General features: G+C 36.4%; 1 protein-coding gene across 23 annotated transcripts in view; it reads right to left on the reverse strand.

Annotated features, from left to right (window-relative positions):
- Positions 1 to 19184, reverse strand: part of DENND1B (DENN domain containing 1B) — a 326057-nt gene that overhangs the window by 118046 nt on the left and 188827 nt on the right. For 14 of the 23 annotated variants that reach the window (XM_084979381.1, XM_084979374.1, XM_084979369.1 and 11 more), the window contains 3 exons: positions 13234 to 13303; positions 7053 to 7133; positions 1818 to 1871 (listed from right to left, as the gene is read on the reverse strand). In XM_084979381.1, the coding sequence (XP_084835507.1) occupies positions 1818 to 1871; positions 7053 to 7133; positions 13234 to 13303 (205 nt within the window). Of the gene's footprint in view, positions 1 to 1817; positions 1872 to 3080; positions 3141 to 7052; positions 7134 to 13233; positions 13304 to 19184 lie in introns of all 23 variants that reach the window. The other 9 variants (XM_084979370.1, XM_084979368.1, XM_084979376.1 and 6 more) reach the window with 1 other exon arrangement.

The raw sequence follows: 19184 nt of genomic DNA on the forward strand, positions 1-19184 counted from the left end.
CCACATGAGAACCAAATTAGGGTAGGCTACTGAACTTCCACTTTTAGATGCTCGCCTTCTGACTGATTTTAAATGTTCTGCACTCAAACATAAAGCCCGTCAGAAGGCAACAAAGTGATGGAGAGACTGGGTGAGTGATGACAACAGACTGGAACCCTAGTACCAGATGACCTATGACCTAGAGGGCTCAGACTTCTAGCTGAGAGAGAAAACACAAAATCCACTTGTTCCACTTCCGTAAGGTGGAACCCTTACCAGATGGAACTTGTAACACCAGTGAGTGATGCTCAATTTGGTGGGGAGAGATTCATTTCCTGTTTTCTCTGCTTGAAGCCCACCCCACCCCCCACTTCAACTCGTCAGAACACAAAGTCACGTCTGTGGCATTCAACATTAATAGCTTTCCCACAATCTCAAAGATAACTTCTGGATGTGAAATTGCGTCTCAACACACAACGCTGCCTTATGCGCAGGCCCTTGCTTTTTTTTCTTTTTTTTTTTTTCTCTTCCCTAAACAGGATTTTTTAGAAATCAAATATCTTCATGAAGACGTAGAAATATATATTCTCAGTGGCAGTTTTCCCTTAAGATGGTTCTTTAAAACTTTAAAAGTCATAGCCATTAAAAAACAAAACAAAACAAAACGGTAGTTTGTTAAATCAAGCTCTTAGCTGTTTGTGAGTAAATTTAAGAACAGTAAATAGCAGGAGAGTGGACAGGAATGATTCTCACTTCTATTAGCAACCCCGGAGTGTTGGACGGAGCTGCCCAAGTCAAGGCACGGTGAGTCAGCCTCCAGGAAAACCTAACAGGGCACCTGGCCCCCGCAGATGCCCACGGGACTGGAGGGCCTGTGAAGGGGGCCTCGGGTTTCCATGGTCCACTATCAAATGCCACTGACAGGTGGATATTAAGAAATTTATGCCCTCATAACCCATGTGCTTTCAGAAAACCAAACACTCAGAAAATATTCTGGAAGAACAAGAAAGTTCTGAGGAAAATAATACATATTCCTGAAGTTGATGTTTCTTTTCCTTCTGAATGATTTTTACTGATTTATTTTATCTTTCCAAAACGAAGCTGAAAAAAAATATGAAAGGGACTATTTTATATTTCCTTCCCAAACAGCATCCAGAAGTATATCTGTCAATTCTATTTATCCCTGTAAACTTTGCTACAGATAGTAGCAGTAACTACTAAGCACTGAAAGTATTTCTAGTAAGGACTCTAAAGAAAATGCAAAATATGGCAATTTTATAATTCCGTGTATCCCTCGAGCCTTATGTACTACTTAAATTAAAAATCAGAAGATCAAGTCCAGAACATCTAAGACTTGAACGGATATCTATGTGGGTACATGTACATATATGTACACATCCGTTCACACATGTGTGTATATATACATGCATGGAATCTAAAATACTATAGGCATTTCACTAAAGTCACCAGCTGTGTGAAAATACTTCCCATGGCCAATACCAACGGAAGTCACCTCCTGAAACACCTCTTCTACCTCATCCAGAGCTCAGCACCTAACTGACCACATACTACCCCACTCAACCATACCAAAGGCTAGAAAGAGTTCTTCTAATATAATTTTCCTTATGTACAACCGGGTATTAAGAAGGAAGTAAAGCAGCAGATACACAGAGAAGAAAAAGAGATAATACCATTATTCTTTATTTTTTCACTATTTCACACAAACACAGTTTGTGGTAGGTATAATGTAATCTATTTCTCTACGAAGAAATCATTAAACAGTGAGACCAAAGCAAGTAAAATTTACAACATGAGTAGAATAAAAAAAGAAAACTTACACTCTCGGGTATTGTTGGGAGTCCAGTTACATCAGGGGCAATGAAGTAGGAATGCTAATGAACAGAAACAAGTCACATTGAGAAAAAGAGAATTACAATTTGGTAGCATTTCATATCATTTGAGATTAAAATTTTTTTAATAAAACAACTAAATAAATACCAAGGACCGACACTCAGGATTTGTTGAATTTAAGAGATTCTTAAAAGAGAGAGCAGGTTTATATGATATTTAACAGAAACTTCTTCATACAAAAAGTCAAGTGCTGGTTAAAAATATTTCATTTTAAAATTAAAATAAGAATCCTGGAAAAAGTTTATTAAAACAAAAGAAGTATGTTACTGACAGACACAAGATTGATTGATTGATTGACAGATGATTTTAACAGTTAGTTTAGGAAGCCTAGAACAAAAAGGTTTGTCTGCCCAAGAATATATCAAAATCTATTAAGATTGTTGAATTTCTCTGGTAAGTCATCACAAACTTCTCTTGTACATATCAGCCACTATGTTATTTAGAAAGCAGAAATAAAAATAATCTTTAAATATTTGAAGCTTCTTAAAAGTTAAGTAATATCCCAAAATATGATCTTTATACACCCACTAAACAAATATTAGTTTAGCTTTCATGATACTGAAAGCAATACAACAGTTCGTAGACAAATTTGTACAAAAAGCATAAGGTGCCTACCTTCATGTTTCACGTTTCCAAATTTTATCGCCCAGAATCAGAGTTCAACTCCATTCCCAAAATCATGTCATTTTCTGTTCACATTAAGCTCCGAAATCATTTTAGTATCTTACCTAAGGACCTATTTAAAGAGTGTGTGTGGCGGGAGGAATCCTATAGCCAATACTGAGTCCAACTGAACTAGTCGGAAGAAGGCTAGTTAACACAGTGGGACTGTATAATTTTCCAAGGGAGAAGAACAATCTGAGAAAAACCACAGGGTCTCCTGAGACCCTGTGACAAAACATGGGACAGACCTTAAGCTGACATCACCGCTACCGGCAATGAGGACACGCATGGATTTGTCTCTATTAGCTACGTTTATGTGGACAGATTTTTAATCGTGCTGTTATTTCACAGAGCTATGCTTTAAAAAGAGAGTATAAACAGAAAATAGTAACCTGAATGATTTCCTTAGAAGAAGCCAATATGCCATTTCCCAAAGGACTAGAATGAATCTTAGAGCTGTAGTGAAAGAAGTAATTAATTTCCCAATTTCACAGTGATTTTTAGAAGCCAATGTCCTTTTAACTCACCCGTGCTAGGGAGGGCTGATCTTTCAGAACTTGCTCACTGGCAATAAATATCTCTTGGTTCTTACAATACATGAGAGAAAAAATGAATATTTTACTTTCATGGGAGAAGTTTACACAACAATTTGCTGTGTATCTGAGACAAACCCAAGGAGTCACGTTACCCACTGAAAGTATTTGAAGAACATTAATTAAAAATGTTTTAACTGCTGATTTGCTAATTTTATGACAGTAAAATCTTGAAGTACTTTCTTCCTGACTGAGAGTAGAGAATTCTGTGGATATTTAATGATTTTGAAATACCGTTTCAAAATAAGCATTTACATTAGATATTGACATTTCATAAAATCTCTGTGATATTCTAAAGGTTATAATGTCAAGTCATAAAAAACTCATGTGCTAAAACATTCATGAGATGTGAAACTGAGAAAATCACAGTAGTTTCTCAAGACTTGTCATATTTTTCTAATGGAAATTCTGCAAACAGACAAACAAAAATTTCTTTTCTACTTGTGAAGGAACAAAAACTCCTATGACCATCAGTTCTAATCTGGCATCACAGAACTAAAACCATACTAGTGGTTGAAGACATGGGTTTTCACCCCAGTTTGCCACTCAGTAATAGCACAGTGCTGGCTTTATAATCTGCTGTTGAAGTCACATGAAATTACTAAGTGGACAGTATATAACGGTTTATCAACCAGCTGAATTTACCAAGACCTAAGATACTATATTAAGAATAAGTGATCAAGGGAGTTCCCGTTGTGGCACAGTGGAAACAAATCCAATTAGTATCCAGGAGGATATGGGCTCAATCCCTGGCCTCGCTCAGTGGGTTAAGGATCCGGCGTTGCCGTGACCTGTGCTGTAGGTTGCAGACACCGCTTGGATCCCACGTGGCTGTGGCTGTGGTGTGGGCTGGCAGTTGTAGCTCTGATCTGACCCCTAGCCTGGGAACTTCCATATGCCACAGGTGCGGCCCTAAAAAGCAAAAAAAAAAAAAAAAAAAAAAAAAAAAAAAGTAAGTGAACAAGATTTGAAACCTACCATAGACTAAAGATTCAAAAACTTACACATAAGGCTTAAATTATAAAAACAACTATCATACAAAGAAACATAACACGGTTACTCAATTCCTTTACAAGATTATTTCAGATACAATAAAAATTTCTATATCAAACAAAACTTCCATTTACCAACAACTAGCATTCAAACAAATTTTCATGGTATTTGTAACCATATCATTTCACATAACTCCCCAAACACTTTTCTCAAAAACTGACTCAATTTCTCAAATGGAGAAAGAAAAGGGAATATCAAAAGAGATTAAATTTTTGCCTCAAATCACATACTTAGTGGCTATGATTTAAAGAAAAATCATCTAGTTTTCAGGTTATTAAGAGGTCTAGACATCTTAGATTTACAGTTCTTATTAATAAAGGTAAAGGATTTCAATATCCAGTATTTCTGAAGTGTATTTTGTAAGATATTTACACTCTGGAACAAGCATGATGTCAACCTTAGCGAATACATTTTTATTTCTCAGGAACCCTCTATAATAGCTGCCTCTAGTATCGTGGCACCTGCAGTGTATTTCCCTAACCCTTTAACGAAGTGTTAGAATCAATTTATAAGTACAACCCTTTCAAAGCAAAACACTTATTTTCAGAAAACCCAGAGCTTCTCTTCCTTTCTGGGCATTTTCCCTTCCTTTCTGCTTCATTCCGGCCAGAAACCTGGAATCTTGTGGCTTCGGGGACTATGAGGTCGAGTGTCTCCTTAACTGTTCTCTCTGCGTCTGCTCCCTGCTTCCGTACAGACGACCTGGGCAACAGCTTGCGCCCTCTGCTCTGTCCTCTACATTCTGTCCTTCAAATAGCTCAGTTATTCCCATGTCTACATCTGCACAGGACTCCCACCTCTGGGTTAAAACTCCAGATGAGCCTGGCTTTCCCGCCCCGGATCCCTAGATGGCTACTGCACACTGTCGCTCCGACACTGAGCAACAAGAGAGGATGCAGACAGACAAGGTGCCGAGGCCATGAGAACACTGTGTGCCGTTCTGACAAGAACTTTTGATGGAGGTGCAGAGAGTCAGTTCTAGACCAGGGCAGTCTATGAAGAGGCCTGGGTAAAGCAGGAAGGTGTACAACTGAGAAGGCACAATGCTCACTCGAGAAGATGAGCAGAACGACGTGACCAGGGCACAGAATCCATTCAGATGGGGAAAAAGCAAGACAGAAGTTGGACTGAGGGTAAAGAGAGACTGGTCCTGAAAGGCCAGAAGTCCGGACAAATTCTACAGAAAATGGGGAACCCTTAAAGGTTTTCATCAGGGAACTTTCTGATGAACGCTTAAGAAAGTTTCATCTGACAGCCTTTGATGTAAAGGACTGGAAGGGGAGGTTCTAGATCTTCATCTAGATTTAGATCCTCATCTGAACTGAAGTGCAGAGCACCTGCAAGGGGGGCTGACCCTAGAATAGAAAGAACCAAGGCCGATAGAATGCCACAATCACAAAGTTTACAGGGGTTTTAAATAAGAAGAAAGTTATTACCAAAGAATGTAAGGCGAACAAATGTCCTTATCCTGCAAAAAGCAAAAGACCTGTTGATGCCAATACAAGTATTTCAACTGCTTTTTCTTCAGTTTCTCTTGCATCCTTTTTTTTTTTTTTTTAAGGGCTGCACTTGTGGCATATGGAAGTTACTGGGCTATGGGTCGAATCAGTGCTACAGCTGCAGGCCTACACAACAGCAACACTGGATCCGAGCCACATGCAACCTATAGCACTGATCACGGCAAGGGCAGATTTTTAACCCACTGAGAGAGGCCAGGGATCGAACCTGCATCTTTGTGGATACAAGTCAGGTTCTTAACCCGCTGAGCCATGGTGGGAACTCCTCTCTTGCATCATTACATATTTTTCTTCCTTAATTAGGGTAGTTTATAATTGTTTTGGAAGAAACAAAGTCAACATATGTAAATTTTAACATTCTACTTGGTAGGCTAAATTAATGAAGAAAACTCATGAAAATACGCATATTTTGTAACTATTAGTTTTGAGCACTTACAGAACCTCCCAAAAATACGAGTATGATTTTACTTATAGATGGAACAGTTCATTAAAAGTTTCAATAGCAAATAATCTACCCCACCATGGGCTATGATAAACTTACTGCTTTGATAAACTTCCATCACATTTCCAGAGTTTGGTGATTTTACTAAAAGATGTATTGAAATATGGGGAAAAGAGGAGATTTTTCACCAAGAATTTTTATCATAGAGTTGGCTATATTCTCTATTTTCAATACTTACTATGTGCTGTTTTCATTGTATGAGAGGCATTTGGAATTTCATGTATGAGAGAGGTGGCTGTGTATTTCCTGATTCTAAATAGATTTCGCCTGCAAATCAATATTCCTCATAATCAAAATATTCTCACAGATTTGGTTACTTTTAGTGTGTAACAAAAATAAAAATCTGTGGTTTAGGAGTTCCCGTCGTGGTGCAGTGGTTAACGAATCAGACTGGAACCATGAGTTTGCGGGTTCAATCCCTGGCCTTGCTCAGTGGGTTAAGGATCCAGCGTTGCCCTGAGCTGTGGTGTAGGTTGAAGACGCAGCTTGGATCCCGAGTTGCTGTGACTCTGGCGTAGGCTGGCAGCTACAGCTCCGACTGGACCCCTGACCTGGGAACCTCCATATGCCGAGGGAGCAGCCCAAGAAATAGCAAAAAGACAAAAAAAAAAAAAAAAAATCAAATCTGTGATTTAACAACTACCAAAACACACATCTGACATCAAGTTATGACAGTTAAAGTGAATCAGAAAGCCTCAATATCCCACACACTAATGTTAGTACTGGCTCCAAAGCCTTCCTGGGAACACAGGTGAAGTCGCAGTTTCTCGAAGATGCAGGTGTTCCTAAACAGGGACCTGCCATGACTCAAAATATCAGTGACTGAATACTTACCACGCTCAGATTGACAGGGCTGTTTGCCTTTGGTACTGGGTGGTTATAGAGTGACTTAAGAGTTTCATTCAAATCATCGTCCTAGAGTTAAAAACAAGGGGGGATACATTTTATAAATGTAACATGAACTAAGTAAATACAACTAAAATGACTTGACAAAATCATTCAGTGTGCCTACTCATTTTAGATATGTTTCATATACAGGCATACCTTGGAGATACTGCAGGTTCAGTTCCAGACTACCGCAATTAAGCAAATAGACCAATAACATGAATTATGAATTATTTCATTTCCCATTTGCATATAAAAGTGATGTTTATACTACATTGTAGTGTACTAAATATGCAATACCATTATGTCTGAAAAAAAAATGCCATATCTTAACTAAAAACACTTTATTGCTAAAAAATGGTGACCTACACTGAGCCTTCAATGAGTCACAATCTTTTCTCTGGTGGAGGATCTTGTCTTGACACTGATAGCTCCTGACTAGTCAGGATGGTGACTGCTGAAGGCCGGGGTGGCTGTGGCAATTTCTTAAAGTCGGACAATGAAGTCTGCTGCACATGAAATGCTGTTTGATAGCATTTCACCCACAGTAGAACTTCTTCTACAATTGGAGTCAATCCTCTCAAATCCTGGTGCTGCTTTATCAAGGAAGCTTATGTAATACTCTAAATCCTTTGATGTCATTTCAACAATCTTGACAGCATCTTTGCCAGGAGTAGATTCCATCTCAAAAAGCCACTTTCTTGACTCATCACAGGAAGCAACACCTCCCTTGGGAAGTCTTATCCTGAGATGCAGCCATTCAGTCCCATCTTCAGGATCCACTTCTAATTCTAGTCTTCTTTCCACCTCTGCCACACTGGGTAGTTGCTTACTCCAATCAAGTCGTGAATCCCCCCAACTCAAAGTCATCCATGAGGAGTAGGACCAATTTCTTCAAGCTCCTACATATACTGATATTTTGACCTTTCCACATGAGTCACAAGTGTTCTTCATGGCATCTAGAAAGGTGAAACCTTTCCAGAGAGTTTTCAACTTACTTTGCCCAAATCCATGAGAGGAATCACTTATCTATGGCAGCTACAGTCTTTGAAAATGTGTTTCTTAAATAATAAGACTTAATAATAAAAAATAAATAAATAGAAACGAAGTAAAAATTTAAATACATTTTGAAAATGATAATTTTAAAAAGTCAAAATGCCTCCTGAATCCATGGGCTGCAGAATGAATGCTGCGTCAGCGGGCACGATAACCATAATCCTGCTGTCCATCTCCATCAGAGCCACTGGGCGACCAGGCACACTGTTCTGCTTTCTTATAATTCATGTGTTCACTGAAGCAACACATTTAATTTGCTTCAAGAATTTTTCCTTTGTGTTCACAACTTGGCTAGGCAACACTTACATTTTCCATTTTAATTTTAAAACCACAAACCTAAGTTTTAAAGAACAGGTTAGGAATTCCCGTCATGGCTCAGTGGTAACAAGCCTGACTAGTAAGTATGAGGATGTGGGTTCCATCCCTGGCCTCGCTCAGTGGGATAAGGATCCAGCGTTGCCATGAGCTGTGGTGTAGGTTGCAGACGCAGCTGGGATCTGGTGTTGCTGTGGCTGTGGTGTAGGCGGGCTGGCGGCTACAGCCCCGATTTGACCCTTAGCCTGGGAACTTCCATGTGCCATGGGTGTGGCCCTAAACAGACAAATTATATAAATATAAATATATACATAACAGGTAGAATTGAAGATTATTGTGCTAAGATGCAACTCTGAGGTTATTTGGTTATTCTCTATATTTCTAAGTAGCTCCTGGTCACTACTTGGCCCATGATAAATGGGATTAAATAACTATATCAGCTAACATCATTCTCAGTGGTGAAAAGCTGAAAGAATTTCTGCTAAGATCAGGAACAAGACAAGGATGGCCACTTTCCCCACTTATACTCATCATAGTTTTAGAAGTCCTACACACAGCAATCAGAGGAGAAAAAGAAATAAAGGACAGAACACTGTAAATCAACTATAATGGAAAAAATAAAAATCAAACTCAAAAAAAAAAAAAAGAAAGAAAAGGAATCCAGATTGGAAAAGAAGAAGTAAAACTGTCATTGTTTGCAGATGACATGACACTATACATAGAAAATCCTTAAAATGCTATCACAAAACTACTAGAGCTCATCAATGAATTTGGTAAAATTCCAAATTAATATATGGAAGTCTCTCACCTTTCCATGCACTAACAATGAGTGGAAATTTTAAAAAACATCCCATTTGACATTGCATCAAAAAGAATAAAACATCTAGGAATACACCTACCTAAAGAGACAGAAGACCTGGGAGTGCCCGTCATGGCTCAGTGCTAATCAACCCAACTAGTATCCATAAGGATGCAGGTTTGATCCCTGGCCTCGCTCAGGGGATCAAGGATCCAGCACTGCTGTGAGCTGTGTGTAGATTACAGATGCAGTTCGGATCCTGCATTTCCATGGCTGTGGTGTAGGCCAGCAGCTGCGGCTCCAATTTGACCCCTAGCCTAGAAACTTCTATATACTGTGGGTGTGGCCCTAAAAAGCAAATAAACAAACAAATAAATAAGTAAGAAACAGAAGACCTGTGTTCTGAAAACTATAAGACTCTGATAAAAGAAATCAAAGATGAGACAAACAGATGGAAAGATACATACCATGTGTTTGGATCAGAAGACCCAATCTTCTCAAAATGACTATACTACCCCAGGCAAACCACAGATTCAACAAAATCTCTATCAAATTACAAATGGCATTTTTCACAGAACTAGCACAAGAAAAAATTTAAATTTGTATGGAAACACAAAAGACCTCAATAGTCAATGCAATCCTGAGAAAGACAAATGGTGCTGGAAGAATCAGGCTCCCTGTCTTCAAACTACACTATAAGCTACAGTTATCAAAGCAGTTTGGTACTGGCACAAAAACAGAAATATAGATCAGTGGTACAGGATAGAAACTGCAGAAATAAATCCACACACCTATGGTCAACTAATCTACAACCAAGGAGGCAAGAATATGCAATGGAGAAAATACAGTGTCTTCAATAAGTGGTGCTGGGAAAACTGGATAGCTACATGTAAAAGAATGAAATTAGGACACTCCCTAATATCATACACACAAAAAAACTTAAAATGGATTAAAGAACTAAATATAAGACCAGACACTATAAAACTTAGAGGAAAACATAGGCAGAACACTCTGACATAAACTACAGCAATATCTTCTCAGATTCACCTCTTAGAGTAATAAAAACAAAAATGAAAATAACAGAAACCATTAAAAAATGAAAAGACAATGAACAGAATGGAGGAAAATATTTGCCAATGAAGCAACTCACAAGGCATTAATCTCCAAAATATACGAACACCTCCTGCAGCTCAAAATCAAATTAAAAAACCCAATCAAAAAATGGGTAAAAGATCTAAATAGACATTTTCCCAAAGAAGACACACAAATGGCCAAAAAGCACATAAAAAGATGCTCAACATCACTAATTATTAGAGAAATGCAAATCAAATCAACAATGAGGTATCTCCTCACAACAGTTAGAATGGCCGTCATCAAAAAATCTACAAACAATAAATGCTGGAGAGGGTGCGGAGAAAAGGGATCCCTTCTATTCTGCTGGTGGGATGTAAATTGCTTACAACCACTAGAGAGGACAGTATAGAATTTTCTTAAGAAACTAAATATGGAAGTCCATACGATCTAGCAATTCCATTCCTCGGCATAAATCCACAGAACTCCATAATTTGAAAAGATACATGCACCCCAATGTTCACTGCATCATTATTTACAACAGCCAAGACATGGAAGCAACCCAAATGTGCATCGATAGAGGAATGGATAAAGAAGATGTGGTATATGTGTACACACACACACACACACACACACACACACAATGGAATATTATTCAGCCATAAAAGAGAATGAAATAATGCCATTTGCAGCAACATGGATGGACCCAGAGATTATCATACTGAATGAAGAAAATCAGACACAGAAACACAAGTATCATACGCTATCACTTATATATGGAATCTAATAAAAATGATACAAAAAACCCTTATTTACAAAACAGAAACACACTCAGAAATTTCAAGTTCAATCTTATGGTTACCACACCAGAAACAGTGGAGGGGGGAATTGGGAGGATGGGAATAACGTATACACACTATCATATAAAATAGATGACTAACAAGAACCTACTGTATAGCACAGGGAAATCTTTTAGTTTGTAATAACCTATATGGGAAACAAGAATGGATATACACAAACATATATATAAAAAACTGATTCACTTTGCTGTATATCTGAAACTAATAACAACATTTTAAGGCAACGATACTCCAATAAAAAAATTTTTAAAAAGAAAGACTGAGGCTATAACTAAAAACAAAGACAACACAAATGCCAAAGGAGCAAACAAAATACTGTATCTCGAGAGTGAGAGAGTAAGGATTTAAACAGACAACCAGAGATAAGAAAATACACCCTATATTTGAAATTTAGAAAGCAACAATAGGCAATCACTAAAGTGTTTTTAAAACTTTTTATCTGAATTAAGTTGCATCAAATAGCACAGCTAATATCTTAGTTAATTAGTTCTTGTTTAAAATATCAAAGAATGATTAAGGGGAAGATTTACAAATTATTATCCCAGGGAAGTTCATTGGTTCAAAGCAAAACTTCAGTTTGTTTTATTTTTAAAGAAAATGGATAAAGATAAATGTAAGTGCTAAAACTATAAAGTTCTTAGATGAAAAAGCTTCAAGACACTGGATCTGAAATTATTATTATTATTTTTGTCTTTTTGTCTTTTCTAGGGCCGTACCCAAGGCATATGGAGGTTCCTAGGCTAGGGGTCTAATCAGAGCTGTAGCCACCAACCTACACCACAGCCACGGCAATGCCAGATCAGAGGGGTGTCTGCGACCTATACCACACTCGCAGCAATGCCAGATCCTTAACCCTCTGAGCAAAGCCTGGATTGAACCCACAATCTCATGGTTCCTAGCTGGATTCGTTAACCACTGAGCCACGACGGGAACTCCAAAATTATTTCTTGATATGACACCAAAAGTACAAAACAAAAGAAAAAAAAAAAAAAAAACAGGTACACTGGACTTCATTAAAGTGAAAACTTTTGTGCATCAAAGGACGCTATCCCATGGAATGAGAGAAAATATTTGTAAATGATTAATACCTGAATAAATAACTCATACTCAATAACAAGAAAAAGCAATTAAAAGACGGCAAAGGATTTGAATAAATATTTCTCCAAAGAAAATAAACAATGACTAGTAAAAATATGAAAAGACTCTACATCACGAACCTTCTGGGAAATGCACATTAAAAGCACAGTCATATACCACTTTCCACCCATTAAAATGTCAATTACTAAAATAAAACAAAAACAAAAAATAACAAGGGTTGGGGAGGATGTGGGGAAACTGGAACTGTGTGCACTGCTGGTGGGAGTGCAAACGGATACAACCACCGTGGAACATGCTGTGGCAGTTCTTCAAAAAATTAAACATAGAAGTACTGTATTATTATTCAGCAATTCTACTTCTGGCTATACACTCGAAAGAACTGAATGCACAACTCAGAAAGGCATTTGTAGATACATGCTCAGAGCAGCACTGTTCACAACAGCAACCCAAGTGTTCATCTAAGTATGAATGAATAAACACAATGTGGTAAGTGAGTGACTCAGTAGTATTCAGGCTTAAAAGGAAGGCAATTCTGACACATGGATGAACCTTGAGAACATGCTAAGTGAAATAAACCAGTCCCAGAAAGACATACATTGTATCATTCTCCTTACATGAAGTGGGAGTGCAATTCATATAGACAAAAAGTAGCACAATGGTTGCCCCAGGGACCTGGGGGTGGGGTGAGGGGTGCCCCAGGGATGAGGGGTTGCTGTTTAATGAACAGAGAGTTTCAATTTGGGAAATAGAAAGGTTCTAAAGATGCAGCTGATGAGTGCAGAACAATGTGAATGTACTTAATGATACAGAACTGTACACTTAAAGACAGTTAAAATGTTAAATTTCATTTTACATATATTGAAAAACATATAAAACATTTTTTAGATGGAGAAAAACAACAATTAAAAAAATGGGGAAAAACACAGCTTACCAGGTCCTTTGCCAAGTAATCTGCCAGAGTATTTAGAAGCTTGTAATACACTTCAAACCATGGCAGGTAACTGAAAAGAAAAAAAAAAAAAAATTACAAAATGCAGTATCATTTAGAATCAAGAAATAAGATGGCAAAATGTAAATTAAATTTGTTATTTCAAACAGATGGATCCTGGAGGGCAAAAAAGAACTATAGCTACGTTCTCTTTACTGTTACAATAACATTTTACATATAATCTATTAAGACTTTCCATAAAATAATTAGAACCCAAAGTTCTATTATAAAGGTTATTCACTACGCACTTCTATTTTATAACAGTAGTGCCTAAAATTACTCAATCCTATATACATGGCGTAAGTGTACCACAAGCACTCCTAGAACAAAAATTAACCACTGTAATAAGATATGATATAAAATAAAAACAACTTTAAAAAGCTTTGAAAACAAAGATATAAGCATTTCTTTTTAAATATTACTGACTTAAGTTTATAAAAACAGAATGATGTGCTTATTAATTAAACGATTCTTGAGAAATTGATGTTTAAGCAGATGGTAAATTTCAAAATAAATATCAATACAAGTAAGAAAGCCTATTTTTAAAATTTTAAATATTATAAATAGCATTTAAATATCAAAACATAATGTAAAATTAATTTTGATTCATTTTGCTAGACACAAATACAATTCTTTATGAAAGCAAAATTTTAAATTCAAAAATCAATTCTACAAAATAAAATCTGTACTCCTTATCAACAAATTAAGGTACATATATATTTAAAATCTATCCAGAGTTTTTAATTGTATATTAAAATGTCCATTTTTCATATATAAGAAAAGTAAATCACATATCACACTAGTAGCTCATAATCAATGAACAAACACTCTTTTTTTTTTTTTTTTTTTTGGTCTTTTTGTCTTTTCTAGAGCCACACCTGCAGCATATGGAGATTTCCAGGCTAGGGGTCTAATCAGAGCTATAGCTGCCGGCCTACACCACAGCCACAGCAACACCAGATCCGAGCTGTGTCTGTGACCTACACCACAGCTCATGGCAACGCCAGATCCTTAACCCACTGGGCAAGACCAGGGATCAAACCTGCAACCTCATGGTTCCTAGTCGGATTCATTAACCACTGAGCCATGACGAGAACTCCCTAAATACTCATTTTTTTTCTTCCAAGAATTACTACATCAGAATACTTTTAAGAGAAAAAGGGTAATAGTTTACTAAAAAACTATATACTAACAAGAGTACAGATACATAAAAGATTTAAAAAAATTTTTAAAAATGAATATAGCATTTTTTCAAATATTGTCTGATTTATTAGTGACATGAATGATGCTTTCGAGTCAGGAGTAATCTAAAGTCATAATAGAAGAGATAGGTAAACCACAGTATCTTTACTCAGCAATATAAGAGTTCTTTAAAATGATCATTACAAATAGCAAGCAGTGGCATAAAAGGTGTCTATGCTATTTAAAAATATCCACCAGCTTCTCATTAAGTCTAGCATATGGAATATATGCGCTTATCATTGTGCCCTTTGGAAGTGCCACTAAAATGACCACAAATGAATAAAAAGGGTATAAATTAATGGGGACAAGAGAAACGGGAAAAAAAAACAACAGAAAGCAATACAAGTGGATGCTTTGTGAAGGTGGTGAGCAAACAAAGAACAACTGACTTTGCAGAAGAGAGAAAAATCAAAACCTGAGTGTCAACGGAAGGAAAATGACCATTAGCCAACAGACTGGCGCCCACAGGAGCCTCAAACACCAATTTCAGACTCTCTCAAAGGAGAAAATACCTCGAAGGCCTTATTTTCTTGTAGTGAAACTCACTGCTGCACACACAATGGTTCTAATTCAGCTTAGTGCCTCAAACATAAATATAAATTAGCAGTCCAACCCAGCAGGTATTTGAGAAAATACAGACATTGATACAAACATAAAAGGAACTCCAAGTAAGCATTAGATGAGAGTTACAAAAATTATCATTAACATCTGAATAAAAAACAGGATGCTAGTAACAAAATGAAATCTAAAAAGAAAGAAGTGAAAAAATAATTATAGACAAGAAAGAGTTCTTAGAAATATAAAAGCTGAAAAAAAAAACATTAAAATCAATAGGAAGGTTAGAAACTAAGTCAAGAATATTTCCTCAGGGGGTTCTCGTTCTCTTGTGGCATAGTGGGTTAAGGATCCAGGGTTGTCACGGCAGCAGCTTTGGCTGCTGCTGTGGCATGGGTTTGATTCCTGGCCCTGGAATCTCCATACGCCTACGGGCGCAGTAGGAAAAAAAAAAAAAAAAGATCTCCTAGGAACCAGAACAAAGAGACAAACTGATAGATATTGAGAGTAAATATCAAAATATCAGGATCTCAATTTCGACTATAATGTAATTGAGTAAATAGCCTTTCTATTTTTTTAAAAAAGAGAAAAAAAGAAAAAAAAATTAATATTAATAGAAAATCCTGAATCTTTAGACATGATTCACCACATGGAAAGTGCTACTGGGTTAAATGTAAAATAAATGACCCAAACCAGAGAATCACACTGAAGTTCCAGAATGGGGGAGAGAGAAACACCCAAGAACTTCCAGAGACCCAGCAGGAGGCATACAAAGGCATCACATGCAAAAGGTCCCTGAACCGCTCTCTCAACGGCAATTCTGAGAAGACAGAAGATAACACCTCCAAAAGGAAGAGGTGAAATCCTTTGCAACCTAGGATTCTTTGTCCAGAAAAACTATTTTATCAAGTGTGGGGACAGACTAATAGCATTTCCAAAAATTTACCTTCTCCATAATGTTTCTGGGAAGCAACAAAGTGGAGGAGTGAAGCAGAATAGGAGGAAGACAGGGGGTAGAGAAGACAAGAAAATTAATCCTGGGCAAGAACCAGTGGGCCTAAGAGTAGTAAATAATAAATTTCATTGAGTTATATAGTGTATATAGAAAATTCAGTGCAGTAATTTGCATGATATTGAGTTGATAATTTCAAAACAGTGTTGGTAATATTTGATGGGGTTTTTGTGTTTTTTTGTTTGTTTGCTTGGTTTGTAAGTGAAAGTACAGTAGAAAGTAGAAGAGCCATCTAAAAGCACCAGGGGTAAGAGTTCAGTAATTTAAATATGAAAATTGAGATTACCAATACTACCTGATCATTTTCAGATTAACCCAGTCACGCTCTTGGGAGGTCACAGAAGCTGGGACATTTTCTGCTGCAGGTAAGCAACAGCATGGAGAGCCGAGGATGCAATCTGGCTACCTGGGGACGGCGTCTATCGTCTATCGACAGGCATGCTCTGTTCAGGCCATACCCCACTGCTGCTGTTTAAATGAATAAACGGCCAACTTTTAAGTCAGCTAATTCATCTCAACATCTAGACTTCTTGCTTCTCTTAAAAATCAAAGGGATTGACAATACCAGTCACACTTTTTTTTTTTTTTTTTTTTTTTTTTTTTTGCTTTGCAACAAATACCCAGAGCCATGTAAAAGCTTCTGTCTTTGGATGTGGCGTGTGCTATCTGTTAGACTACCGAGCTCACCCCAAATTCCTCTTGTCAGTCACCTAATCTGCTTAGCTCATTTGAGCCCCCTACCTGTTCCCTACAGGTAACTGAATTCGCAACCCCTGAAATGGAGCAACTATAAAACAGAAGTCCTGTTCACTTTTTTAATATGACAAGAAACTGGCTCAGGGTTCACAGAGTAGTCAACAAGTCAAGTATTCTAACAAGATTCTATTGCAAACTTTAAAGACAAGACGTGTGGCCAAAAAAAAAAAACCCAAAAAAAAACAAACGCATATAATAAATATTATAAATGATGTAAGCTTACCTTTGCTCAGGTCAGAAATATTATTCTCATGTTTTTATTTTTATAATTTTATAAATAATTTGCAACCAATGTTATGCTCAAAGCAATTAATTTTTAACTAATGTTCAAGCTCCTAAACGGATTATTATTAACTAAAATAGTTTTCATTACATTTTAGTCCCAAAGAAATTCAAAATGTTTTCTTACCACCAACTACAAAAATCCCAGAAAGTTTTTAAAAATGTATTCAACATATAATGGCTGAATAAGATATTTTACTTGGATTTTATAAAGCGGAAAACATCACTCTTTAACAAGGCATGCCTGTCACCCTCATAGTCTTGGCAACACATATCAACGTACAACAAATACACTGAGACCAAGTATTTTAAAACAAAAGGCAGGAGAGTCGTCAAAGGTTAGTTATAAGATTATTTCCTTAATTTTCCGTAAAGACACAAGGCAAAGGACAGATGCGTATGTAAAGTCATGAGTCCACTTAGCAGCAGCAAGACTTCCCCCACACTTATGCTTCCACTATAGAGCTGATAAAACTTTTACATCCAAAAGCCAAAGGTTAAATAAAGGAAAGGAAATGTTTTTTGTCAAAGAGTCAGGAACCACTAACAGTCTAAGTGACCAGCAGGACCCTAACTTCGAGTCATCAAATAAAACTAAGGAAACTGCCTTTCCGTAGAAAAACGTCTAATGTCTAGAGGCTGTTTTTCTGTCTGGAAAATTGACACAAAATGTGTAAAATTGAAACATTCTGCTTCTAAGGGATTTGCCTCAAGGAAGAGTGTGAGAGCCTCAAGTTTGGTATGAGTTATGGGGCGGGGGTGGGGAGCACTACAAAGGCCCCGAGCCCCGATCTGTCTTCCTGGTGAGGGTATTTCATTTTGAACCCGTGGCGACAATTTTATAGCTGTAAAATTATGCTAATCAAATTAGGTAAAAAGGTATTTCTTACATTTCTGCTAACATGTGAAAGCAATTCTAAATACAAGGGCAGGATTTAAATTAGTAATACCTCAGGATATTTTTGAAACCTTGATAAAGTATGATAGACACGTCAAAGAAGCAGCTAAAGCATACAATGGCTAAGAATTCAAAATTAAGTATCAACTTGTATATTAACCTTGAATTTTAATATTTCTTCTAAAAAGTGAGTGAAACAAATAGAAATTAAATATACTCACTTTCAAATCTTGTAATGGCATAAATCCAGGAGAAAAAGATAACACGGTATTTATAGCATTGTGTGCCAATTTTCTAGATTAGAACTCTACGGTAAATCTAAATTACTTTCAAGCCTTATGATAGCATCAACTATAACGCTTTACTCAGAGTTGATACAATAGGATGAAAAGTAGCTTTAGAGCATTACATGCAAATTTTCTAGCTCAGAACTCTAAGGCACAGGGTAGTTTTTATAAATAAATGTGTATAAATCACTTAGCAAAATGCTTGGCTTATAGTAAACAAACATTAAATGATCTTGCTCTTAATTTATTGTTATTATTACTATTATCACTGTCATCGCTAACCTAGAGGTCTCTGCTATTCCAGAAATCCAATGAGCACAGTGTTTTTTTTGCTTTCCTAATGAAAATTTACCACCAATTTGTATTTATTTTACTTTGTATTAAAAAAAATCTTAAAAATTCTTAAATTATTCCATTTTCATCATGACTACTCTTTAAAGACTTAAAGTATTGTTCTGTTTGATATTAACAAAAACTCAAGAGATATTTATTTTTCTTTTAAAATTTAGATTACTAAAATACAAATTCAAACATTAGACAGTAAAGTAAATGGTGAGTTTTTTATGAAGACGTATTTGATAAAATAGGAAAAAAGTTACAGTGTTTAACAGGATATCATAAAAACAACAGGAGAAATTATTAATATCTAAGACTTAAAATCATCTGATACTGAAAATGACCCTGAATAATCAATCTGGTATTCTCACAACTGAATACCTAAAAATGTAGTATGTTTCAATATAAATGCACTAATTTTACACAAAAGATAATTTTAAGAACAAAACACTAAATTTTTTCATATTTGAAAGTTGTAATATACTCCAGGTAAAGCTATAAGCAAATCATTTTAAAAAGTATAATC

The sequence above is a fragment of the Sus scrofa genome, chromosome 10, assembly GCF_054392235.1.
Source record: "Sus scrofa isolate SSC_HxYL_T2T_F1_AM1 chromosome 10, Sscrofa_HxYL_maternal_Yorkshire_Landrace_v2.0, whole genome shotgun sequence".
Lineage (NCBI taxonomy): Eukaryota > Metazoa > Chordata > Mammalia > Artiodactyla > Suidae > Sus > Sus scrofa.